The sequence below is a fragment of the Oncorhynchus clarkii genome, chromosome 12, assembly GCF_045791955.1.
Source record: "Oncorhynchus clarkii lewisi isolate Uvic-CL-2024 chromosome 12, UVic_Ocla_1.0, whole genome shotgun sequence".
Taxonomy (NCBI): domain Eukaryota; kingdom Metazoa; phylum Chordata; class Actinopteri; order Salmoniformes; family Salmonidae; genus Oncorhynchus; species Oncorhynchus clarkii.
The window spans coordinates 63405730-63429984 of record NC_092158.1 but is presented as its reverse complement, the minus strand read 5'-3'; the positions used below and the strand labels follow the sequence as shown (position 1 = coordinate 63429984).

Below are 24255 nucleotides of genomic sequence, written 5' to 3'. Positions count from 1 at the left end.
TCTCAGGATGGTAAGTTGGTGGTTGAAGATATCCCTCTAGTGGTGTGGGGGCTGTGCTTTGGCAAAGTGGGTGGGGTTATATCCTTCCTGTTTGGCCCTGTCCGGGGGTGTCCTCGGATGGGGCCACAGTGTCTCCTGACCCCTCCTGTCTCAGCCTCCAGTATTTATGCTGCAGTAGTTTATGTGTCGGGGGGCTAGGGTCAGTTTGTTATATCTGGAGTACTTCTCCTGTCCTAGTCGGTGTCCTGTGTGAATCTAAGTGTGCGTTCTCTAATTCTCTCCTTCTCTCTTTCTTTCTCTCTCTCGGAGGACCTGAGCCCTAGGACCATGCCCCAGGACTACCTGACATGACTCCTTGCTGTCCCCAGTCCACCTAGCTGTGCTGCTGCTCCAGTTTCAACTGTTCTGCCTTATTATTCGACCATGCTGGTCATTTATGAACATTTGAACATCTTGGCCATGTTCTGTTATAATCTCCACCCAGCACAGCCAGAAGAGGACTGGCCACCCCACATAGTCTGGTTCCTCTCTAGGTTTCTTCCTAGGTTTTGGCCTTTCTAGGGAGTTTTTCCTAGCCACTGTGCTTCTACACCTGCATTGCTTGCTGTTTGGGGTTTTAGGCTGGGTTTCTGTACAGCACTTTGAGATATCAGCTGATGTACGATGGGCTATATAAAATAAATTTGATTTGACATACCACCAGGTCTCTTCACAGTTCCCAAGTCCAGGACGTACTATGGGAGGTGCACAGTACTACAGAGAGCCATGACATGGCTGCTATTCCACATCAAGTAACTCATGCAAGTAGTAAAGTCATATTTAAAACCATAAAAACACAATTACATATTCACTATAGATGCACACACAGATTTGTTGTAGATATGTGGTAGAGTAGTGGCCTGAGTGGGAACCGTTAATGTTTTGTGAAATCTGTTTAATGTAAGGTTAGTTTTATTGTATAGAACTGCCTTTATTTTGCCGGACCCCATGAAGAGTAACTGCTGCCTTGACAGCAGCTAATAGGGATCCATAATTACAAATGTTGGAAAATTAAGGAATATGCAATTTAATCAGATGCCATCTAGTGGCCTTTTTGGGTACACCCGATTACAAATCTCTGGCCCCCTTGTGTGGCTTTGTGTAAAATGTTTTCAAATAGATTGACAAAGCTGTGAAACTTTACCCTAAATATAAACCAATATAGTCAATACCATACAAATGTACTCAATTTTACCATGTCAATACTTGGTTGTATAAAGAATAAAGTTCAAGAGTAATTGAAAATGCCATTGCTGATTAGACCGTTTTCATTAGGCCATCTTCCCCTTTAACCAAGTGGTCTAGCCATCTGAAACTCCTTTACTATATCTTGAACAATATTTTTCAGTTCAAGAATTAAAGTTTGGCTTGCCTGTCAATTACCAAAATGACAGCGTTCAGTAACTTATGTAAAGTAACAGTAGCGTTGCAACCATATGACAGCGCCAATAAGCCCCTTAAGAACGAGAGGCTTGTAGAATCATTCCTTTTGAGTATTCAGTTCATAGTTTGCTGTAGGGGAACTTTTGGAGATTACCAACTGAAATAAACACATTGAGTGAAGATTTGTCAGTCAGAGCCGAACTTCCCATCACTAGAGAAATGTGCCATAACCGCTGGCTAACGGTTGATTGACCTCTAGGCTGTCTAATAAACTTGTAATTTTTTTTTTTTCTACTGTGTTATTGACTTGTTAATTGTTTACTCCATGTGTAACTCTGTGTTGTCTGTTCACACTGCTATGCCTTATCTTGGCCAGGTCGCAGTTGCAAATGAGAACTTGTTCTCAACTAGCCTACCTGGTTAAATAAAGGTGAAATAAAAAAATAAAAAAAATAAACTTGTAATGCAGAGTAAAGGTCTACATCAATTGTAGGTAACAATTGCACTCCTACGGCGCTGGAGTTGACAGCTGGGTCCTTAATTGATATGGCACTATTACAAGGTACGGTAAAGGACCACCTCTGGTGAGAGGTAACATCCTTCATAAAACTCATGTTAAACTTCTATTGTTATGACCCTCAGCCACTAGTAGGTCTACAATTGTCAGTATTTACTGGTATGAAGATGCTCAGTGAAAGAGCAAAGCACCTGAATAGACTGATACAACATCCATTACTACAGGTCAACACTTAGAAAACAGCAACAAACTTCAGTGATATTTTTAATTGTTTTACAAGAAGCCTTGCCTCCAATACAGTAGTGTTGTCAACAGAAAGATCAATGTCACAGCAGTGTTGCAATTCACCAGTTTAACACTCTCCCATCCCTATAAAAGCAAAGCCAGTAGGATCTCAGAGAAGCCAGGAGTCCTGGTCTGAGGCTGGAGGCCGTAGCCTGGGGATGGAAGTGATTTAGCTCTGGCCTCCTAGGGTGTGCTTGTCAAACAGGTACTCTGCCATCTTGTTTTTGACAGCATCCATCTTGGTGAGGTTGGTGATGTGGTCTCCCAGCTTCTTAATGGCCTCCACCTGCTCATTCAGGTAATGGGTCTCCAGAAAGTCACACAGCTAAAGAGGGAAAACACAGGTCAGACAAGAGAATGACTACAGACTATTGTAAATGTAACACACAAGAGCCTGGTGGTAATGGCATAAGTGTAGATGATGAGGTGTCTATTTTTTAACGAGACAAGTCCGTTATCAAACACTTATTTACAATGGCATCCTAATGTGGAACAATAGGTTAACTGCCTTGTTCTGGGGCAGAACACATTTTTACCTTGTTGCTGGATTGAATCCCAGAGCTGACCTTTGTTAGAGGCCCAAATCTCTAGCCACTAGACAACCTGCCGCCCCTTATGCATTAGCTGCATTGTGAGCATCTGGACTATTGTGTGCGTGTGAAGAAGCAGGTCAAACAATCCTGTGTCATTAGTTATCAGAGCTACAACAACCTGATCATCTCCTGAGACAGTACCTTTATTCTATGTGATACATACATGTGATGTGTGGGTTCACCATAACTTACATGGGGGTCAACCTTGTCAGAGGCAATCTTGTGCAGGTCCAGCAGGGCCTGGTTCACATTCTTCTCCAGCTGCAGAGCACACTGCATGGCCTCCAGCCCATTGCCCCACTCATCACGTTCTGGCTTCTATACAGGACAGAGTGAACACAGAAGTGTTAATGACTACTAGCAGATGTTAAAGTTAAGATAAAGTGAACAGAGTTACACCCCTCTCACAGTTTCAGTTCAGTGGTTAGAGGCAGTATGTTTAGGACTACTCCAGGTTCTCTCGAGCAACTAAACTCCGTAGACACTTTCCTCCATGGAGGAAAAACATTCTCTATCAGTCTACAATCTAAATGTGTTTGATGCTCACCTTGATGTCCTGGAGTAAAATGCGTCCACCTCTCTTGTTCTGGAAGGAGAGAAGCTTCTCGGCGTGCTCCCGCTCCTCGTCGCTGTTCTCCTTGAAGAAATGCGCGAAGCCACGCAGAGCCACATCGTCACGGGAGAAATAGAAAGCCTGGGTGGATAAACAAAACATTGTAGTTAGAAAAAAACAAAAACATGACGGCATTCTGTTCTTGATGTGGCAACTAAGCTTAATGATAGGGATGAATCAGTCTAGTCCGTTGTCTACTTGGTAACCTGACATTTAACCTGTCAAGGAGTTGTTACGCGCTCTGACAGAGGTAGGATAGATTCACAACTACATTTGTATGCTATATCTAACTGGAGGGTCTTAATAGCCTTGCCAAGTAAAACTCAAATGTACTTCACGGAGTTGCGATTCTTGGCTATTAATTGTCTAGGACAACAGAAAAATCAAGTGGAAAAAAGCCATTTAGGACCAGGCATAATATACAGGTAGATCAACAACACGGTCATCTTGGTAAACTCCTTACCATTGAAGTGTAGGTGTAGGAGGCAAACATCTCCAAGTTGATCATCCGGTTGATGGCAGCTTCGCAATCGTGGTGATAGTTCTGGCGGATCTGAGACTCCATCTTGGCAGATTTTCTTTTATATCAAAATAAAAAGTACAAAAATAGAGTTTCTTAAACTATTTTGCTATTATAGTTCAAGTAAGTGCTATGTCATTAACCCTTAATGTTCTATAATGCGGGACGAAGGCAGAGGAGTTCCGTTCAATCACTGTTGAAGCAAGAACTTCTTCATGCGTCTTCTCAGACTTGTGAACTGGAAGGAACCTTGTTCGCTCTATTTATTGTTCCAAACGGAATGCGTCAGTGAAATCCACCCTCACAAAGCGTAGCCAATCACCTTTAGAATTTCAACAGGAACTAGGCGGGTCATTTAAAGACGAGCCCACTCATACACATGACCTAAAGCAAAGATGATTTATTATATTGACAAGAGAGCCGAGTGACCACTCTATCAATGGAAATACATGTGTTCAACGATTTAAGACAGGTAGATCAGGTGGGACCATTCTAGCCAATGAGAGGGCAGGTACGTGTGTGAACACCACGCACAAATGTACTTCATTTTTCTCAAAGTTTCCGGAATACCACATGCATCCACATATATCAGTACATTTGTAAAAACTTAAATATTACGAAACTTCTATTCGATCATAATCCTCAAGTAATTTGAAAGAAAACGGGCTTATCTCACGCGGAAAGATTTTGGGCAGAGTAAATGCTCTCGCCTTGACCTCTTCATCTCGGACTGTTATTTTTTTTCAACTTTGTTTATTACAAAGTAACATTCTATTGGAAACAACTAAAGCAGTAGTATCAGCTAAAAGCTTAAGCAATGCTACAGTGCAGGTCTAACTACAGAAGTTATTGTTGAAAAATGTGTGTGTGTTAAATCCTTAGAAGAAAATAGAAAGAATTTGAATACTCATTCTAATATTAGGCTAATTGAGAAATAGTCTACGTCTACGTTTGATTTAGGATATAAAAGGAATTGAACTTTGAGATGCAGTTCTTTAAACTTCTGTTTCATTCTCTAAGAGCACATGTTTCAATAACATATGTAGCTTAATTGTTTACCTTTTCCAGAATGCAGCCAAAAGAAAAACTGTAGGTTTTATCACACTTTTTTTTAAATATCAGCTCAATTTTCAGTATGAGGTATGGGAATACAGTAGTGGACAGAGAAAGAAAGGCTGGCTTTTGTAGAAATGGTATTTGAAGATACACCTTTCGGTTTCAAATTACATATTGAGGTTGACAAATGGTATGTCAGTTGATTACATTAGCCTAGAAATAACTACACAAAATCAGTAGCCTAACCACACATCGGTTATTAAGCTAAAACTGTGAAGTGGAAAACTTTTTTACAGCTAATGAAAATCAAAGACTACAGTAATAAAGTAACCTTCCTAACAACTTCAGTTCACATGACCTGATCTTCCACAACTGTTGACATGGTGCTTTCAGGGTGCTGGGTTATTGCTCAATACAGCCATGTAGTTGCAAAATCATTGGTATTCATAAGAACTAGAGCTGTGTTCGAATGCTCATACTAACCACACTAACCATACTACTTGTGATGTAAGTGGAGTATGTAGTATGGTTATTGGTCATAGAATGGATATAGTTAGCACGCCAAAAGTTCCCAGATGTCATACTAAATTAGACAAAATACGAAGTATATAAGCAGTGGACATTATTTCCGTGCTTTCAGGGCCCATAATGCAATTCTTCAGAAAACGGGCATGGCAACACAAGTTTTCAGATTTTAAGAAAAGGGCGGAAAATATGCAGCCGAAGTCAGATGAGAGCAGATACAATTTCATTGCTTTAACTAATTATGACAAATGTTAAGAAAATGTTCAGCGATGTAATGAATTTTCAAATAAGTTGCATTACAATTCTTTAGCTACGCTATCCTTATGAACCGCATAGCATATCATTGCAGTAGTATGTACCTTTATGTTAGCTAAATACCTAACATACATTTAGTTGGCTATTAAGACATCAGGCTTTGATAAGTGGTATAGTCATTGTGCGTTCGCAATGGACATTGTTAATTCACTCTGGCTATCTACTTCGATTTCAGAGCACTCTCATCTGAGAGTAATTCAATTAAAAGAGTAATTCAATTGTTGCCAGCACCACAGTTACAGTCAACAATGCTCTGGATAACATGAAAACAGCCTAACCAGCTCTGCCAGGGCGAGTAAAATGGTCAGAGTGAGGTGTTCTCTCATTTGTGTCTGGAAATAACTAGCAAGCTAGCCAAAGTTAACCAGTTAGCTTGGGTGCTTGAATGAGGTCAGAACGCTCGAGTCAACCCAACTCCTCGGCCAGAGATCTGACAACGCTCTGAATTTAAGAAGTCCCAGAGCGTACTCTGGCACTCTGACACTCCAGATTAAATTTACAGACACATCCGAAATCGTATGATGTCTAGCTAGTAATTAGTTATGCTAACAAGCTAACAAGAGGTTGCATAGCAACAGCATCAGCTTCCGGTAGACAGTCGAAGCGCTAGTACGCTCAACTAAAAGTTTACAGTTCTTTTACAGTATATTCAAATGTAACCTTTATTTAACTAGGCAAGTCATTTAAGAACAAATTCTTATTTTCAATGACGGCCTGCTCCAGCCAAACCCGGACGACACTGGGCCCAATCATACCTCAATTACAGCAGTACTATAGTGACGCCGCTTGCACTGAGATGCAGTGCCTTAGACCGCTGCGCCATTCGGGAGCCCTGTGAGCTAATAGTATATAGTATGCAGTATGTACTCATTAAGTATGTAGTATACAGCATGTTAGTATGGGTATTCGAACACAGCTGAGGTCTTCTGGGGCAGTTTGCATCAAGCCTCTCAGAGCAAGAATGCCGGTTTAGGATCAGTTTTGCCTTTTAGATCACATTGAATAACATTACATTGATGGGGAAGCTCCTCCCCCCAGCTTCCACTGATTTATACAGACCCTGGTCTTTCCTGGCCTAGTATGTATGGTATTGCCTCTACTCCAATTGTTTTAGAACAGGGCCCCCTTTTTCCTCAAATGTAAGCCAAAACAGGCTCTATCTATCAGTTTGTCATAGCTACTATCTAGGTTCATTGTTTGTTGAAAAATTATGAAGCTGCTTCAAATGTGGGTAAGGGTCTTCAACATAGATAATCCTTGAAGTATGTGCCCTGCTTTCTGTTACTTTGATCAACTGTTCTAGGCTGAACCTCACTTTATAGCGTAATGCTTTCATTATGAGTGGAAACAAAGTTTTGGAGACAATGAGACGAAGCCTCTTCAGACTGTTGGAAGTGGCAGTAGACTCATGCTTAAACCGGTGTTACAACAAGGGCTGTGACATACTTGGCATTCCTTATTTTTTTTGCGAAAAGGGAAATCAGTTTTTGACTAAATTATGTGTCATGCCTAAAGTATAAGTTTGGGTGAGCATATAACGTGAACGTCTAGCATCCCAAAAGTTGCTTGTAACTCATCACGGACAACTTCAGCTTTTTTGCTAATTAGCAACTTTGCAACTATTTACTACTTTTTAGCTACTTTGCAACTACTTAGCATGTTAGCTAACCCTTCCCCTAACCCTAACCGTAACCCTTTAACCTAACTCCTAACCTTATCTTAGCCCTAAAGTAACCTTAACCCTTAACCCCTAGCCTAACTAACTTTAGCCACCTAGCTAACGTTAGCACCTAGCCACCGAGCTAAAGTTAGCCACAACAAATTGGAATTCGTAACATATCATATGTTTAGCAAATCGTAACATATTATAAAAATTGCAATTCGTAACATATTGTACGAATTACCATTAGTTTATTATAATACCAATTTGATGATGGATATCCACAAATTAATACATACCATACAAAATATATCATACTAATTGGAGTATTCCCGAATATACTTTTACTATGTTACGTCTACTCTTCCAGTTTGTTCTAAGTGACCATATTTTAGCAGAAGAGCAAACAGGATTAAAATTGAAATAGTAAAATAATTGTCTTAATTTCTCTATGCAAATCTCTTCTGTAATGTTCAACCCCGAGAACCTGTGTAAAGTTGTTAAAGTCATGACCGGGTCCATCATGTGACCAGCCGCACAAAGTTATAAACAGTAAGTTATACTTTAAATGGTTAACCATTACATAACTATTTCTATTGAAGTTCTGAAGGGTGACACAGTGTTTTTAGTCTGTAATCTTTCCCCCTCATCCTCACTCCCTATTGCTCCCTCCCACTATTTTTTACCAGGGGCGCAACATTGGTTTTAGTTGTGGGGGGGACATATATATATTTATATTTTGGATGGGTTGAATAAACACTGCAAACAGCCTTCCCGACTGCTCGGAGAGATCCGCATGGTCCAAAAGCACACCGTTGCCTCGTTTTGTATCACATTCCAATGATAAAACTGGGGAGGGGACAAAAATGCATGTCCCCCCTGTCCCCAGGGAAATTTGTGCCACTTCTTATTCCTGTCATAAACTCCTGTTGGTTCTACTACAGTATGGACTGACTCAGGCTCTGCCCTGAATGTATTTCTGCCTTGTCATTGTGACTCAGCATTCTGGAGTCTCAAGCATAGATGGAAGAGGAAGCAAGACAGCCCACTCCTTCTTTTCCCCCAATGGAAGTCAATTAACTAAGCAGACCACTATCGCATTGTTGTCTGCTTAAGGAGCCCCTTCCTTAAGCAGACAGTGGTAAACGACCTGAGTTTAACTATCTTCATTTATCAACCATCATTGGTCTTGAGGTAGTTCTGTTCTGTTATCACAGTGACAATGGTGGAAGAAGGCAGAGTTTTGTGACTGCAGAAACAGACATGAGGGGTGATGAATGGGCGAAGACCGACTGATACCAGATTTGAAGAAAAGGAAAAAGGGAAGAAGGAGAGAACAGCAGGAACATATACTATACTATGTAACTTGCATATCCTGTGTAACTTACTAAGGCATTTTTAAACAAATAGCCGTGAATGGTTGTTTCTGGTGAATTGAAGGGAAAATACAACAAATTTCCAGAAAATGTTGTCAATTTAGTCAATCAGAACTCAAATACCAATATTTTCTGTATTACTTTAAACTGTTGGTCTAACTATAACAGTTCAGAAAGTCACCAATGTCAAAACCCATTATTCTATTTATGTTCCCTTCACCATGTTTGGGTAGTACATGGTCTGGAGATTACTAATTTCTTTATATATATTAGTATTTTCTCTCTCTTTATTGAGATATCAAGTTATGAATGAGAGGGGGGGACAGAAAGTTAGAGGAATACAGATAGGAAGCATAGGCAGGGTTTGAATCCATGCAGCAAAGGGTCATGTGTGGTCCAGAGTCAGCAGCATTACCACTAGACCAGAATATGTCACAAAATGTCTAATACTCTATTAACTTAATAGGAGTCGAGGCACTCAATGTCAATAAGCTGCTGACTTGATTACACACTTTAATTGCACTATCAATTAATTAAAAAGTATTCATACATGCGTACATACGTAAATACATACATACATGGTTGTAAAGGAAATCATGTCCAGTCCTAATAAGCTGAAGATTCTATAATGAATCAAATTAAACAGGTATTGTGTTAGTCTAGCTGAAAACAGAGAGGCTGATTACTTTGTTGTAGTGAAAGTGAACTGGGATAGAAATACATTATCAATCCAATTAAAGTGAGTGTCGAGATGCCAACTTTGGACCAACTACCTTATGTGTAAAGGCCTGGATAGGCCTATGGCTCAGAATATGGAATATAATGTGAATGGTGGGCTACTCTCTCAAGTATTAATTCAAAAATGCAAATATGCAACTATAGGTTGTGGGCGGAAGCCGGAAAAACGTGAAGTTGATCGATCCCCATCGAGGGGGGAGCAGATTTTTTTGTATATGACAGTAAAACATTCTTATAATAACTATAACATTTGTTGGCACCTTCAATTCTTGCACATTTTCTCATAAAAGGTGTAGTTTAACACTGCTTCTATCTACATTGTAAACACAGCCTCAAACAAGGTTTGAAAACTCAAATTGCTTGCTGTAGGTGTTTGATGAACTCCCAAAGACTGAAATAAGAAAATGTGACATTTAAAAAAAATCATGTTTTGGCCTAGCTGCAGGCTTAAAGAAACATTCAATCACATACTTTCATTAGAAAGTCAAATAAAGGCGTGTAGATTGAAAGATGTGTGTGTCATGTATGCTAGAATGGAGGTTTAAAAACAAAGCTGAATATGCAAATGATCCAACACAGCATATCCTACACACATACTGTAGCATACCTTGCATTACAATGTCCTCTGTAAAACAACTGGGAAAAATGTATACAATTTGGTCTGCAATAAGAGAACCAGAGTTTGATTTCTAAACCAGAGAACAACAGAATTATATTCACTGCATGTTACAATAGTAAAACAATCTCTTTGTCACCTCGTCACACTGATTCTATATTGAATTTAGTCTTCGAGATGGTCTAGCGAGCATGTGTATCTGTGGTTGGTGCTCTTCAACTCTAAAATGCACTATACCCCTCAAACTCAACTCTGGACCTAGAAGCCCGTTCCATTGTTCCCCTCTTGTCAGGGACTGATTTAGACCTGGGACACCAGGTGTGTGCAATTAATTATCAGTTAGAACAGAAAACCAGCAGACTCCGGATCTCGTAGGGTAAATCTAATACTCCTGCATTAGATTGTGTAAGGCAAAACCTGCAAAGAAAAGGCAACAGGCAAATGCACAAACACCAGAGAAAACTAAGAAATATATTTTTATTTTCTATCTACCTGCATTTTCTCTGGTATTTCTAGAACCACCTGCAACTGGACACGTATAAGATAACTGGTTTCCAGAATTGGGAACGAAGAGAGTACAGCCAATACCAGGTTAGTTGTAGAATCTATTGCAGTGTTTTGATTAGGCAAAGCCTGTAATATCCAGAAATGCTGGATAACAACATTCTTTGGTTATATCATATCTAGCTACAATCTATGGATTTTTTTCCAATGAGGCAGAGAGAAAAATGTTGCTGTTTTAGAGCTCAGGGATTCTTAAAAGATGGGACAATCAACTTTTTTTCTACAAATACTTGTCATAATATTAACAAAATGTGAAGTTTATATTTTGACGGAGCAAAGTATCAGCTATCTCAGTAAAAGGCACTTGACAGCCCACTTGGAGTTTGCCAAAAGGCACCTCAAGGACTCTTAGACCATGAGAGGCAAGATTATCTGGTCTGATGAAACCAAGAATGAACTCTGGCCTGAATGCCAAGCGTCACATCTGGAGGAAACCTGGCACCATCCCTACGGTGAAGCATGGTGGTGGCAGCATCATGCTATGGGGATGTTTTTCAGTGGCAGGGATTGGGACACTAGTCAGGGTCGAGGGAAAGCTGAACAGAGCAGAATTAAAGAGAAATCCTTGATGAAAACCTGCTCCAGAGAGCTCAAGACCTCAGATTGGGCGACGGTTCACCTTCCAACAGGACAACGAACTTAAGCAAACCTCCCAAATACAGGTTTGCAAAGCTTGTAGCGTTACACCCAAGAAGACTTGAGGCTGTAATCGCTGTCAAAGGTCCTTCAGCAAAGTATTGAGTAAAGGGTCTGAATATCAGTGGTTGAAAAAGTACCCAATTGTTATACTTTAGTACAAGTAAAGATACCGTAATAGAAAATGACTCAAGTTAAAGTGAAACTCACCCAGTAAAATCCCACTTGAGTAAAAGTCAAAAAGTATTTTTTTTAAATACACTTAACCCTTGTGTAGTCTTAACATTCTGTATACTCCCCTAGTCCTAAGGTTAAACAATGCCCCGCCTTCACTAAACCCCTAAAATAAAGCAGGTTAATTGTATTTTAAACCCCAAATCTATTTTGCATGAAGTAGCAACCTATCATGCGTCACAAACTTTGTGAATATCTGGGGTTTCCCTCTTCACAATACAGAAAGACTGCATTTAATCAGTTGACACAAGCACTGTAGAGGCTGTTGTGCGGGGGAGGTGCTCCCTTCTTTGAATGTGTGGGTTACAAGTGCATTTCCCAGCTGCTCCAGGAACACCCTCCTCTTGTTCTGCTTATCAGGCATCTAAGTAGGGTTGATCTTGTTCCATATCACGAAGGCAAACTTTGATGAGAAGGCCTTTCTCTCCCTTGTAGCGAGGAGTGCAGGCTTGTTCTTTATAACTGTGCCAACCATGGTGCTCTTCCTCTTCAGGAGCTGCTGGCGGAGTTCATAAGAGGTGAAGAAATTGTCACACGTGACATTGTGCCCCCTCAGTCCATCTGTCACATCAAGCACAACCCCCATCCCCTGGTTCTTCTCTGGGCCCCCACCGGTCGGCTTCCTGTGTAGACTTGCATCTTCCAAGCGTAGCTGGATTGTGCGTCACAGGCCACCCATATCTTGATGCCATACTTTGCTGGCTTGCTGGGAATATACTGCCGGAAAGGACAGCAACCTTTTGACAAAAGAGATTACTATCAGTAATAAGTATCAGTGTCACAGAAAACCACGACATAAATCAATGATATTACAGGTATGGAGGAAACTCCACCCACTTCTCCCAGACCTCTCTTATGGCCGCCAGTTTGTCTCCCATACGTCTTGCAGGTCTTTTCTCATGGTTATCAAATCGTAGCATTCTTGAGAAAGTGTGAAAGACTTTCAGTGGCATCGTGGCATTGAAAATCGCCCTTCCACTCTCTGCATCCCAGAGACTATATGTAGCTTCGTCTCGGGACCTATACACACCAGCTAAGATTAGCAGCCCTATTTAGGCACACAGATCAATCTCATCCATCCTTTTCCAGTTGTCTCCATATTTACGGAAACCCTCCAAATTTGTCATCTCCAGGATGATTTTTTTCGATGGCTGGTGTGATGAACATGTAGAATGTTGAGGCGATGTCCTGGGCATGGGCAACTGCATGTCTAGTGGGCCCTGGGGTCGTCCTTATGACATTTTGTGCTGCCATCCTGCCCTGGTTGTCATATGGTGACAAGGACCATGTTATTTTGCTATTCTTTGATAAAAATGTCTCTCTTTCAGCTTGGGGGATTTCTTCATCTGAAGATGATGCATCGTGCTCTGGGTTGTATTCTTCCCCATTTCCTTCTTCAGATAAAAAAAAAGAAAGTTTTAATTTTGTCTGAGTTCAATAAGTAGCAGACATAATCTCAATTTCTCATTGTGTGTGTGTGTCTTTGTGGTTTATGTGGTGTGTAAATGGTTGTAAAACTGCCGGGTCAAAAATGACCCTAAGACAATCTTTGTACCCTGGTGGTGTACAGCTTTCATGGAAATATTTTTATTTATTTACGGATGTTGCAACCCTCAGACATTCTTTACAAATGAAGCATGTATTTAGTGCGTCATCAGATCAGAGGAAGTACAGATGACAGGTGATGTTCTTTTTGATAATTGTGTGAATTAGACCATTTTCCTCTCTTGCTAAGCATTCAAAGTGTAACGAGTACTTTTGGGTATATATGGAGTAAAAAGTATATATCATTTTGTTTAGGAATGTAGTGAAGTAAAAGTATAAAGTCGTCAAAAATATAAATAGTAAAGTACAGATAAGTCGTACTTTCAAGTATTTTTACTTAAGTACTTTACATCACTGCTGAATACTTAAGTAAATGTGATATTTCAATGTTTAATTTTTGAATACATTTGCTAACATTTCTTAACCTGTTTTTGCTTTGTCATTATGGGACATTGTGTGTAGATTGATGGGGGAAAAAACTATAATACATTTTAGAATAAGGCTGTAACGTAACAAAATGTGGAAAAAGTCAAGGGGTCTGAATACTTTCCGAATACACTATATGATTTTATATATATATATATATTTTTCATGTTTAGCTTTGTTTGAGCCTCACCTGTTTTGCATGTTATTGTGACAATACGTGTCACATATCAGTTTGCAAACAATGTACAAAAAATAAAATAAAAATAATTACGTTAATAAAACCACATACAAACATTGTCTCTTTTTTTGCTTTCTTGAGTAAGGCACCTCCAAAATGCAGGTGTTTCCACCTAGCTCAGTGCTTTCTGTGGTGGTGGTGGGGCAGCAAGAATATACAGAGCGTAGGGATTGGTAATGTTCTCTACTTGCGCCATGATTGGCTCAGTGTTCTGACACTCACGGGGACACTACGTCAAAGAAAAATGTATGGGGAAAGCTCGGAAATTCAACCCCCTTGGGTGCTGCCATGTAGTTACATAAGAAGTGCCCATCTAAGATAAAAATGATGTCAAATCATGTTATATCTACCGTAGCTTTGATTGGACTGATCATGTCAACATCAAACTTTCAAAATCTTAGTTAGCAAGCTAGCGGTCATCATCATGAATTAAGTTGACAATCTACTGGCAAATCCTTTTCATTCCTTGTCAAATGAAGGGAATTCTGAAGAGAAATTATAGATAAAACGTATCGGTGCTAATCGGCCATTGGACATAAACCTTGCACATCAAATTGGTAATCACAAATTCAACAATGAGTGGTTTGGAAGGAATCAGTGGCTGACTGCAAGCATTGCAAAGCAATCACTAGACTACTGTTCAGTGGAGTTGGTTTGTGGTCCAAGTCTGGGGTTAAGGTTCACTTTTCTAAGCTTAAAAGGATAAACATTCAACATTGGCCATGCCAATGGCTGAGTTCAAAACAACTAGAAACTTGGAACTGGGAGATCTCAGACTTCAGTGAGTTCAAGACAACTGGGAACTCAGAAAGCTCAGACTGGGAAAAAACGTTTTGAATGGTCATCCTACTTGGAATTCCATGTTGGGAACTCAGGCATCTTTCTGGAGCTCCGACCTGAAAAACACTGACTTCCTGATTCAACCTTGTTTTTTTTGTAGAGTTTCCAGTTGTCTTGAAAGCACCATGAATTCAGAGGATGCCAGACTTTGATGACAAAATTTGCCCACGAAGGACTGCCTTCCTGTCCTTCCTGTTCATGTGAACACAGCACAAACAGGTGAGTCCAGAAAGGCCTTGTATGCTGCTGCATAAATTATGTAATATGCCAGGGAGATATGCACACTGTAGTTAATCAAGTAATACCAAGTGTATGCTGTGTAGTAAGCTGTTAGTAGCCCATGTCCCTTACTCTAATAATTGGATCCTTTTCCCCCTCATAACTTAGCCTACTGTTCTCACTTGGTGGTGCACATGTAGCCTAAAGCCTGTTTTAGAGAAATGTCATCAACAAATATTGTAAGAGCTTTCATTGTCTGCTTATATGCCCCCTTTGTTTATCCTACGGTTCTGACTTGGTGCACAGGGAAAATACTGTAAGAACGGCCCATGTTCTTAATTCTGCCGCTGTACGTTTCAAAAGTGCTGAACAAATAGTTATATTGACTACGTTCGTTCTACTTCACACATTAATGTCTTTATCGAAATTACGCATTGTCTCTTAACCGCTCGTCGTCCCCTTATGCCATCATTTGTGCTTCTCAATTGTCAGTAGAAACATCTGATTTGGCAAGTCAGCCATACCAGCTATCTGTTTTTTATAAAGGCAATAATTGAGGCTGAATGAACTGTATTGCTGCCAGGTGTAGCTGGAGTAAGGTGTTGAGCCTGCTTTTGGAACAGCTTTATGTCGGCCCTAACATTTTTGGCACCGTTATAGTGCAATTCATGTATTGTTTAGTGCTTTGCTGGCATGCAGCTACATTTTTTGGGGGGGGGGGGGGGAGTTTACCCCACAAGTGATCTTATAATATTTCTCCAATGCCAAATCAGTGTGTCTTGTTTGCAACGAAACGGTCCCTGTTAGGAATCTGACTATGGTACTTTCTTTCAAAAGTTAGGCCTACCTTTCAGTAGGCCAACCGACGCAGATTTAACAGACTTCTACTCTTCTTTAACAACAGAAGGTCACAAGGGTTTCCCTAAAAGCTGTCTGGGTTTAAACATATTTTGTACAGAAAGTAAATAGCTTAATCAATGGAAAGTGACAGAATTAGATTACTTCTCAAGCCAATTACATTGTTTGCCTCCTCCAATATAGGAGATTGTAGCTCAGACTCTGAATGTCAAAGAAACTAAACAATGACATTCCCATATGGATCGAAATCATGTCTTTCCAGGGTATTTTCAAGTTGTTTTTTACATAAAGCATAACGGACCAAAGTGCTGTTATAGATCACTGTATGTAATCGGATCTGTTTTATGGTAGCCATTTTCTTTTTGAAATTTTCTTCAATAAAAGGTAGGCCTATGTCATACCCTCTCATACCCGCTCAATTCCAGTACTGGTTTTAACTTAACAGTCCTTCACTGACTTGGAGGGAGGCTATTTAAAGAGTGCATAGTGGGTGGAGGAATTGAACGACAAATCTATGGATATAGCAGCCTATAGCCCAATTCTGTCTGTCAAACAGGTAGAGCTACCTCTTATTTCTTAAACAGAAAGGAAGAAATAGGCTCCAACACAAAGCCCTCTTGCTGTTAGTAAAGTCTAATTAAATGAAGATGGTTTAAATGAATTATTCCTACTCTTATTTGCCAATTTTCAGCACTATCAGCTGTCCATTTCCAATTGATTGTGCCGCGACTGCTGCTTCAAGTTTCAGCACCGCAATGTAAGTAACTAAAATCTGGCTTGTTGTGATGTCAATAACTTGGATAAATTCATCATGGGCAAGAAACATATTGTTTTTCTTAAAAACAATTATAGTAGTAGCAAGCTATCAAAGTTGACCTCCGTTCCTCAAATGCTCTCCTTCTCAAACTGAACAGAACATAGGCTACAGGCTAGTCTACGCGCAAGATATTGCATTTTTTGGACAAGGCCCTAATCAAAAATTAATTTCTGAGGAATTCTTTGACTCTCCTCCTGAACTGCCACTGTAGGCCTACACAACACAGCATTGGTTAGGCAGCAAAAAATAAGGTTTTGATCAGCAAGGGCAGAGCAGGCCTCAGGGTTGGAATATCCGTTGCAGTGTGTAATGCAGTCTAGTTTTATTTACGCTATCCCAGCAGCTATCTTAGAAATATAACTTTACACATTGCTTCTCTGAGGATGCACTTCGTAGCCTGTAGCCTATAGGCTATGAACCATTTAATTGAGACCACGCTAAATAACCTATAGGCACACTTCATATTTCACACCCAGCAGAGAATCAGGTGGAATCGGGCATCGATATGTAGCCTAATAAGCAACTAATTCTAAAACACTGAGAAATATTGAAATTTCATCAATTACAAATTACATGACCCTCCCCTGGACTAGATTTTAAAAATAGTAAACTCTCCCCTTGACTGAAATTGAAAAAGCATGACCCTCCCATACTTTCCTCCAGGTACCCACCCTCTGCATTTCTATCCATCTCTTAGCATTACAATTTTATCGTTCAAACTAAGAATGTTCTTAAGTTAAAGTTATAAACAGAAGTGATAGTAATACTATAAATGATTAACCATTACAGAACTCTTCTGAAGGGTGACACAGCGTTTTTAGTCTGTACTCTTTCCCCCTCCCCTCTATTCCTATTTCTCTCCCTCCTTCCCACTCTTTCTCCTGTCATAACCTCCCGTTGGTTGTACTACAGCATGGACTGACTCAGGCTCTGCCCTGGCTGTATTTCTGCCTTGTCATTGTGACTCAGCATTCTGGAGTCTCAAGCAGAGACAAAAGAGGAAGCAAGATGTTCCACTCCCTCAATGGTTCTGCTTCAATGGATGTCAAGGACTAAGCGGACCGCTATTGCATTGGTGTCTATGGAGGACCCCCCCCCCCCCCCGCCCATATCCACCATCTTTACCCTGAAAGCCATTCTTTTCCGCTATCACCGTGACAATGGTGGAAGGAGACTAGGTCTCATGACCATGGAAACAGACTTGAGCGGTGATGAGTGGGCGAAAACGTGTTGAGACCAGGAAAAAAAGGGAAGAAGCAGAGAACAGTAGTAACATAAACCTTGTAACTTACTGAGGCATTTTTAATTAAACAAATAGCTGTAATATGGTTGTTTCTGATGAACGTTGGAGTGAAAATACACCAACAACTTTCCTGATCATTTGGCCAATATACCCCAATCACAACTCACATAACAATATTTTTCAATATTACTTTAAACTGTTGGTTTAACTAACAGTTTAGAAAATCACCACCAAACCCCTTAGTTTTTCGCACTCAATAGTTTCCTGTGTGTATCAAGAATGATCCACCTCATATAGGGACATCCAGCCAATTTAACACAACTGCGGGAAGCATTGGATTCAACATGGGCCAGCATCCCTGTAGAATGTTTCGACACCTTGTAGAGTCCTTGTCCCAACAAATTGAGGATGTTCTGAGGGAAAAAGGGGCATTTGCAACTCAACATCAGGAAGTTGTTCTAAATGTTTTATACACTCAGTGTACATATACAGTGCCGTACAACAGTATTTTCCGCCATTCTGATTTTCCCTATTTTTTGCATTTCCAGGTCCTGAGGCATCAAAGCATCCCCAAACAATCACACTACCACCACCATGCTTGACCGTTGGTATGAGGTTCTTACTGTGGAATGCAGTGTTTGGTTTTCGCCAGACATAATGGGACCCATCCGTTGTATAGGAAATCATGTCCAGTCCTAATAGGCTGAAGATTCTGTTATGAATAAAAGTATTGTGTTGGTCTAACCTGGAAACAGAGATTCTAATTACTTTGGACTTTTCAGACACATTTTATTACTACAAATTGAATGAAAATAAAAGTATCCTGACACCATCTAAAATATAATTTTCTCTTCTAGAAATGAGCCCAATACCATCTCAGTCCATATTATCAGGCAAGTGTGTTATTTAGCAATAAGCATGAGAACCTGTTGCATGGGGTTGCCCATCTACATTTACCCCAGTGTGCTAATCATTAGCTAGATCATGAACTCAAAACATTATCTTGTTGTCCCTAACTTTCCTCTGGTACTCAGCCAAGGATGTATAAACACTGAATAATGTAAGCCTATCTGTTACAACATAATTATGTTACTGCCTACCATGTTGTTATGTTGTTTTCTCTTTATGTAGTGTTGTGTTTCTCGTCGTTGTGTGTGTTTTGTCAAATATTTGTATTTCATTTAGCCCCCGTCCCTGCCGGAGACCTTTTGCCTTTTGGTAGTCCGTCATTGTAAATAAGAATTTGTTCTTAACTGGCTTGACTAGTCAAATGAAGGCTGAACAAAAAATTCAAATAAATAAAATAAAATACATTTAGCCCTCTGAAGGCGATTACCATTTTTCAATTGGTTGTTCAGAACAGTACAGAACAGAACAGTCCATTGAATTCAATGCTGCCCACTGTTCCATCTTACAGAACGAAACCATTACGTTTCTGCTAATACTTTGCAATATCAGGGTGCGATTGACCAATAGAAGCTCTCTATAGTTTCCAACCCCTACTGGAATGGCTGTTGAAACCTAACCTGCTGTCAGCTTGCTAACAAACACTTGGCAAGCCATTCTGGGCAATGCTAGCATGGCTAAGCGATGCATTGCTGTATACATATACCCCCTGTAACGCCTAAACCAAGCTGTTTCTAAAAACTCAGGATTTAAAATGGTGCAGTTCACTTATTTTTAAGAGCAGAATTTTTTTAAAGATTAATGGGAAGCTGGGATCTTCCTCTTAACAGTGGCCATCAAAGCTGCTTTCAACGTGTGTTTCTCCCCTGGTTGCATTAAGAATTGTTGTGAAACGACTTCGCACAAGGGCCTCAGGTGGTATTTGTAGGATTTGGGATGTCAATTTGTATCCCTCCATTTAGTATGTTACAGTGCATTCGTTAAAAAAATCAGAGCCCTTGACTTTTTCCACAATTTGTTGCAACCTTATTCTAAAATAGATACAACACATTTTTCCCCTCATAAATCTACACCCAATACGACCTAATGACAAAGTGAAAACAGGTTTTCAGACATTTTTGCAAAAACGAGAAATACCTTATTTACATAAAGAGCCATTGCTATGAGACTCAAAATAAATTGAGATCAGGTGCATCCTGTTTCCATTGATCATCCTTGAGATATTTCTACAACTTGATTGGAGTCCACCTGTGGTACATTCAAGATTGGACGTGATTTGGAAAGGCACACACACCTGTCTATATAAGGTCCCACAGTTGCCAGTGCATGTCAGAGCAAAAAAAACAAGCCATGAGGTCCAAGGAATTGTTCGTCGAGCTCCGAGACAGGATTTTGTTGAGGCACAGATCTAGGGAAGTGTACCAAAAAATGTCTGCAGCATTGAAGGTCCCCAAGAATACAGTGGCCTCCATCATTCAAAAATGGAACCCTAACCCTAACTGAGCAATCGGAGAAGATGGGCTTTGGTTCAGGAGGTGACCAAGAACCCGACGATCACTCTGACAGAGCTCTAGAGTTCCTCTGTGTAGACGGGGGAACCTTCCAGAAGTACAACCATCTCTCCAGCACGCCACCAATCAGGCCTTTATGATAGAGTGGCCAGATTGAAGACACTCCTCAGTAAAAGGCACATGACAGCACACTTTACCAAAAGGAATCTAAAGACTCTCAGACCATGAGAAATAAGATTCTCTAGTCTGATGAAACCAAGACTGAACTCTTTGCTCTTTTTGTATTAATTTTTTATTTATTATTTATTGAATATTCGAAACATACAATATACTTGCAGTGAAGCCGCTCAATAACTACATCATACCAGTCATCCAACAGATTCCCATTCAGAGCGACACACAGAAGCATCCAGGATCAATGACCTGCTCAAGGGCATGTTGACCGATCTACCACCAGGCCAAAAAACGTTAACCTGAACCCTCCAAGATCCCCCCCACAGTTCCCCAATAGCTGTCCCTCAAACATTCCCACTGCCCCCCCCCCCCCCCCCCCCCCCTCAGGAAGAAAAAATAAAATAAAAAATACATTTAATTCCAATCCCCACCCCAAATAACCCCCCAATACACCAACAACCAAGAGAATGAACTAAGGACAAAAGGAAAAGACAGAAGAAAACAGCAAACGAAAAATATATAATAAATAAATGTAAAAGAAAGGACATCAAGGACAACTAAAATCATAACAGCAATGCCAACTGTATATGTTTGTGTGCATGTCTGGCACTATTAAATGTATGTGTGTTCTTGTTTGTGTTGATTTGAATGAGAGTGTGTGGAAATGCATGTGAACAAACACCTGCACTCCATCAGCCTCAGGCAAACCGGCATTAGTTGTAAAACACTGCCACTTAGTGTCATTCAAATGTACTGAATGCCTGAATGACACGTGTCACGTCTGGAGCAAACCTGGAACCATCCCTACGGTGAATCATGGTGATGGCAGCATCATGCTGTGGGGATGTTTTTCAGTGGCAGGGACTTGGAGACTAGTAAGGATCGAGGGAAAGATGAATGGAGAAAAGTACAGAGAGATCCTTGATGATAACCTGCTCCAGAGCATTCAGGACCTCAGACTGGGGCAAAGATTCACCTTCCAAAAGGACAATGACCCTAAGCACACAGCCAAGACAACGCAGGAGTAGCTTCAGAACAAGTCTCTGAACGTCCTTGAGTGGCCCAGCCAGAGCCCGAACATGAACCTGATCGAACATCTCCGGAGAGACCTGGAAATAGCTGTGTAGCTCCCCATCCAACCTGACAAAGCTTGAGAGGATCTGCAGAGAAGAAAGGGACAAATACAGCTGTGTAAAACTTGTACCCAAGACCCCTCGAGGCTGTAATCCCTGCCAAAGGCTCTTCAACAAAGTTCTGAGTAAAGGGTCTGAATACTTATGTAAATGTGACATTTCCAGATTTTTTTTCATAATAGAGATTTTTTTAAATGTCTGAAAGCCTGTTTTTGCTGTGTCATTATGGGGTATTGTGTGTAGACTGATGAGGGGGAAAAATATATAAATCAGTTTTAGAACAAGGCTTTAACGTCACAAAATGTGGAAAAAGTCAATGGGTCTGAATACTTTCTGAATGCACTGTATATGACCATTAAGGCCAGATCGTTCTTCAAGATGTTCAGATGTTCATAGGTGACCAGCAGGGTCAAATAATAATCACAGTGGTTATAGAGGATGCAACTATTCAGCACTTCAGGAGTAAATGTCAGTTGGCTTTTCATAGAAACGAAACGACAGGTCCCGGGATAAGGTAGCATGTCTGGTGAACAGGTCAGGGTTCCATAGCTGCAGGCAGAACAACAGAAACTGGAACAGCAGCAGGTGGACCAGGTGGACTGGGGAGTCTTCAGGCCAGGTAGTTCTGATGCATGGTCGTAGGGCTTAGGCACAATGGGGGGGTGGTTGGCATTCCAGGTGAAGCTGGTTGAGAGAATGCCAAGAGTGTGCAAAGTTGTCATCAAGGCAAAGCATGGCTACTTTGAAGAATCTAAAATATATTTTGATTTGTTTAACACTTTTTTGGTTACTACATGTGATGTTGAAAATTATTTGAAGACAAGTCTGTTAATTCATAGATATTTTGCAAAATAAAGCCATGTTTCAATGCATGTCAGCGGAACCGGAAGCGAGACAACTAGCTTCACTGACTCTTTCTATGTGTAACAGTACTCGTCTTGCGTTGTGTACAATCAGTCATCGACACGGAACTCCAACATGTAGCACCAGTCATATGTAGCTTTATTCTGATAAGAACGACACAAAATTGCACGTCATGCAATGCACGTCTCACCATCCAACTCTGCACTCACGCACGCTGGTTTGGTGCTTGTTCACTGGGCTAGTTACCAAAATAATACAATTACAACATAATGTCTTTAACAATGTACCTGATAGGAATGACACAAAATTGCACGTCATGCAATTCACGTCTCACCATCCAACTCTGCACAAAATATATGAAACCCCCCCACCAGACACGGTAAGTTGCTAGCTAGTACTGGTGGGAATTCTCTACAACAAAATGCACAACAAATATTCTCCAAAAACCGCTGCATCTTATGTGTGATGTTCGAATAACATTTACAAACAATTTGATATAAATTGTACATTTAAATGATCACTTGAGAGTATAAAAATCACTTTTGATGTACAGTGCTTGGCAACCAACAACTTACCGCTGGTTTGGTGCTTCCCTGGGACGATTCTAACTGGAACATCCCCCCTCGCTTACGCAAACCAGCCAATAAGATGCCATGTTGAGTAGGTGAAGGCAAGACAAACTCAAACCAAAAACCCATTGGCTTAACAATAAAGTGGCAAGGGGAATCACCAATATAACCCTGTTACATATGTGTTAATAGTAGAGGTGTCATAATACCTATAAAACCTAGCCGTCAAACAGGGTGATGGTTCCAGTCATTTTTCCATCAATCATCTTTCCCATAGAGGGTATATAACATAGTATTGAGATAAACTTTTGTTATTGACCAAATACTTATTTTCCACCATAATTTGCAAATAAATTCATTAAAAATCATACAATGTGATTTTCTGCATTTTTTTTCTAGTTTTGTCTGTCATAGTTGAAGTGTACCTATGATGAAAATTACAGGCCTATATCGAATCTTCCATTCCTCTCAACATTTTTAGAAAAGGCTGTTGCGCAGCAATTCACTGCCTTCCCGAAGAAAAACAATGTGTATGAAATGCCTCAGTCTGGTTTTAGACCCCATCATAGCACTGAGACTGCACTTGTGAAGGTGGTAAATTACCTTTTAATGGCATCAGACCGAGGCTTTGCATCTGTGCTCGTGCTCCTAGACATTAGTGCTGCTTTTGATACCATCGATTACCACATTCTTTTGGAGAGATTGGAAACCCAAATCGGTCTACACGGACAAGTTCTGGCCTGGTTTAGATCTTATCTGTCGGAAAGATATCAGTTTGTCTCTGTGAATGGTTTGTCCTCTGACAAATCAACTACAAATTTTGGTGATCCTCAAGGTTCCGTTTTAGGACCACTATTGTTTTCACTATATATTTTACCTCTTGGGGATGTCATTTGAAAACATAATGTTAACTTTCACTGCTATGCGGATGACACACAGCTGTACATTTCAATGAAACATGGTGAAGCCCCAAAATTGCCCTCGCTAGAAGCCTGTGTTTCAGACATAAGGAAGTGGATGGCAGCAAACGTTCTACTTTTAAACTCGGACAAAACAGAGATGCTTGATCTAGGTCCCAATAAACAAAGAGATCTTCTGTTGAATCTGACAATTAATCTTAATGGTTTTACAGTCGTCTCAAATAAAACTGTGAAGGACCTCAGCATTACTCTGGACCTTGATCTCTCTTTTGACGAACATATCAAGACTGTTTCAAGGACAGCTTTTTTCCATCTACGTAAC

At 40.3% G+C, this 24255-nt stretch overlaps 1 protein-coding gene and 1 long non-coding RNA gene across 2 annotated transcripts; one reads left to right on the top strand and one right to left on the bottom strand.

Moving 5' to 3' along the window:
- Positions 1-2190: 2190 nt before the first annotated feature.
- On the bottom strand, positions 2191-4327 carry LOC139420939 (ferritin, middle subunit-like). Its single transcript, XM_071171363.1, has 4 exons — positions 3894-4327; positions 3365-3511; positions 3010-3135; positions 2191-2549 (listed from the first exon to the last, which is right to left on the bottom strand). Exons 1-4 carry the CDS (start codon positions 3993-3995, stop codon positions 2394-2396), a joined length of 531 nt encoding a protein of 176 aa, XP_071027464.1. The 5' UTR covers positions 3996-4327; the 3' UTR covers positions 2191-2393.
- Positions 4328-4389: 62 nt separating this feature from the next.
- Positions 4390-18667, top strand: LOC139422117 (uncharacterized). Its single transcript, XR_011635708.1, has 3 exons — positions 4390-4461; positions 14820-14938; positions 18405-18667. It is a non-coding gene; the product is annotated as an uncharacterized lncRNA (long non-coding RNA).
- The last annotated feature ends 5588 nt before the right edge of the window (positions 18668-24255 follow it).